The following is a 3404-nucleotide window of genomic DNA, read 5'->3' as shown; positions in this document are numbered from 1 at the left end:
TAATAAAATATATTATTATTACTATTTATAATTTTAAAAAATTGTTTTAAAAAAGTGCACATACCAGATACTCAAAATCAAGTTAATTTTTCAATTAAAATGATCACTTATCAAATTGTTGTATGATGAGGAAAAAAAATTAGAAAACATTTTGACTCACAAAACATTGTGACACACTTTCACTGGACAAACCTCCAGCCAAACCATAAACACACACACTCACTGGAGCTCTGGGGCAGGTTGCTGAAGAAGCCCCTGAGGCGAGTGGCAAGCCACTCCATGCTCTCCTGCAGGTTAGCGAGAGCCTTCAGATCACTGACGTCCCTCAGAATCTCATTCTGAGGAATCAGCTTATCACCCAGATTCCCCGTCAAAACCTCCGACTCCTTGGCAAATGCTGCCCTGTGAGAGACAGAAGGAGAAATAATGAACATTTGTGTTTTAACGTGTGCTTTCCCTTACTCTCCTTCTCATAACTACAGCAGCAGCTGATGCTGAGCTTCACAGGCACATTCAGATGAATGATGCTCAAGCAAATCTATAAAGTCAGTATTTTCTTTGACCTCCTCCTCTACAGGTCTGTGATGAATGTGGGAGAAAAAAATCCACGCGGCTCATTTCTGAGCACTGTGAAATTCCTTACGATAAAATGCAGCGTCTATTGAACGGAAGACTTTTTAACAAGCTTTTATCACTCTGTATAGGATTGCCATACATGTGGCGTAATCCCTCTTTAGCTGATGAAACTGTCAGGGTCATTTATATGATAAAAGCCTCCCGCTCGCTGTCTGCGCTTAGCTTCAACAGGTCGGCTAGATTGGATTTTTCTGTCCCACATAACCAATTCATTTATTTATTGTACAATTGCAGGCCATGGCACATCCAAACCGACGGGAGAACACTTTGAGGGCAATTTTGATAAAAACGAAGGCCCCCCTCCCTCTCGTCCAATCACAGTTTTCCTCATACTTGTGTCTTCTTTAATTCAAGTGTGCACTTGAGAGGAAAAGGCAGAAAGGGAGGGAGATAGAGCGAGCAAGTGAATTGAAAACAGAATTGCGTGTGTGCTTGGGATGCTGGAATGTTCCGGCAGATAGTGTGATTGCCTGCAGTTGAATTTGTTCTTGTTCAAAGATGTCTACGGAGGCTATAAGGGCCAGATTTCATCCTCTGTAACACAGCACACAAGCAGAATACCAAAACGCTTTGTCTGTGTTTAACAGCTAAAAATAACCTTCATTTTCGACGAAGACAGAAAGCCCAAATGCAATGTGTTTATTGATCTCTTTACAGGACGTAGAGGCCTGTGGATCTGTGTTACACAGCAAATGTCCCACGGCGTCTCTGACTGTGCGTTAACCTGCTCGGATGTGAGCTGATAGGAGTTGTGTGAGTGTGTTTGTATATACTGTGTGCTCTGTGATGAATCTGTGTGGTGAGCTCACATTGGGGACATTGTGTATTTGTAGTATGTATGTGTGAATTAGCGTGTGCTCTCACCGTGTGAAGTCCTCTTCCTCTTCCCTCTTCTGTCGGAGCTGTCTGGGTTGGGTCATGCTGGCCCAGTTGGGCAGAGACTGCAGCAGGCGGCTGATATCTTCATCTTTAGCCCAGGACGCACTGATGGTCAGCTTCTCCTCGCACTGTACCATACCCCTACAACACACACACACACCACACAACAGTCTTAAAACCAGTTCAGGATTAAACTTTGGGAACATAGAAAATAATATAATATAATATAATATAATATATGAAGTGGCAAACAGGAAATAATTATATAAAATCTGAATATATATATATATATTAGTGCTGTCAAACGATTAATCATGATTAATCGTTTGACAGCACTAATATATATATATATATTAGTGCTGTCAAACGATTAATCATGATTAATCGTTTGACAGCACTAATATATATATATATATTAGTGCTGTCAAACGATTAATCATGATTAATCGTTTGACAGCACTAATATATATATATATATTAGTGCTGTCAAACGATTAATCATGATTAATCGTTTGACAGCACTAATATATATATATATATTAGTGCTGTCAAACGATTAATCATGATTAATCGTTTGACAGCACTAATACATATATATGTAAGTTGTAAATATATAAGTAAATCAGAACAAATTTTTATAAATCTGAATATATAAATGTAAATCAGAATATATAGCTGTAATTCTAAATATATAAGACTTACATCTACATATTGCAATTAAATATCAATATATTCAGAATTATAACTACATATTCACAATTTACATTTATATATTAAGAATTTTATCTTTAAATTCTGATTTACATTTTATTTCTATATGTTCACAATTTACATTTATACATTCAGATTTTATATAATTATTTCCTGCTTGGCACTTCATAAACATAACATAACATAACAACATAAATAAATGTTGCAAGCTAGATTTGAACCTGCATTGCCCATAATGTGCTAAACACTGGTCTGACACATTATTATTATACTTCTTCTGAGTAACATTTTAATTTTCAATAAAAACTTTTTTATATATTTTATATTTGTAATATATTTAATATTTATATTTGAAAATTTAAGTTAATTTAATTATAACCATTAAACATTTTTATATGTTTTATTGTTAATAAATGTTATATATATTTTATACTAAATTGTAAAATGTATACAAATATAAATAATCTAAATTTTCTAACTAATCTAAAAATCTAAATTATTATATTACATTATATTAGCTCCACAGTTCAATGTGACTGAAAGCGTGCTAAACACTGGCCTGACATGTTATATCATCTTCCTCAGATCATAAGTTAATGTACACTGCAATAGCTAAAAATACTATGAAAATTATTTTCACAAATTTAAATGTTCATTATCTAGTGTTTCGTTAAGTACTATATAATGATGTTGTTAATGACTTCTAAATGGAAGTTATCATAAAGTGTGATGAAACTCTGCGTAAGTAGCTAAAATAAGAACAAAGTCTATGATTGGCTCAGGAATTGGACAAGCTCCATTTCACTTCACGTCTCAAAAAGTGCCAAAATATGAAAATGAACCGTAAGTTCAGATAAATGTCTTCAGTATTACATAAGCGGGCCATTAACAGTGTGCACTGGATGACAGCTGAACACGGTTCTGCAGAAGAGTTTGGATGATACAGAGAGGCAGACGAGGGCGCGGATGAATGAACTGTTATTGACTGCGACGTGTAGATTGATTGAACAGATCATGTAGAACGTAATGCAGTGCGTTTCACTCATCTTATGGATGAGAAAGAGGGAGAGACAAAAAGAGAGACAGATTGGTAGCATGTGATTATTGCGCGAGGAAACGGCTGCTTCTGCACTTTCTACCCATGACTGAGCTCAGTTCAGACCCCTGCTGACTTACAC

At 35.6% G+C, this 3404-nt stretch overlaps 1 protein-coding gene across 1 annotated transcript in view; it reads right to left on the bottom strand.

The window, feature by feature from the left end:
• exoc4 (exocyst complex component 4) overlaps nt 1-3404 on the bottom strand; it is a 128223-nt gene that overhangs the window by 20295 nt on the left and 104524 nt on the right. The window contains exons 12-13 of the mRNA XM_016534785.1: nt 1501-1656; nt 224-402 (exon numbers count right to left, since the gene is read on the bottom strand). Coding sequence (XP_016390271.1) covers nt 224-402; nt 1501-1656 — 335 coding nt within the window. The remainder of the gene's footprint in view (nt 1-223; nt 403-1500; nt 1657-3404) is intronic.

Source organism: Sinocyclocheilus rhinocerous, unplaced genomic scaffold (genome assembly GCF_001515625.1).
Source record: "Sinocyclocheilus rhinocerous isolate Xijiao unplaced genomic scaffold, SAMN03320098_v1.1 scaffold153, whole genome shotgun sequence".
Taxonomy (NCBI): domain Eukaryota; kingdom Metazoa; phylum Chordata; class Actinopteri; order Cypriniformes; family Cyprinidae; genus Sinocyclocheilus; species Sinocyclocheilus rhinocerous.
The sequence above is the reverse complement of the archived record's forward strand: the minus strand, read 5'-3'. Positions and strand labels throughout refer to the sequence as shown.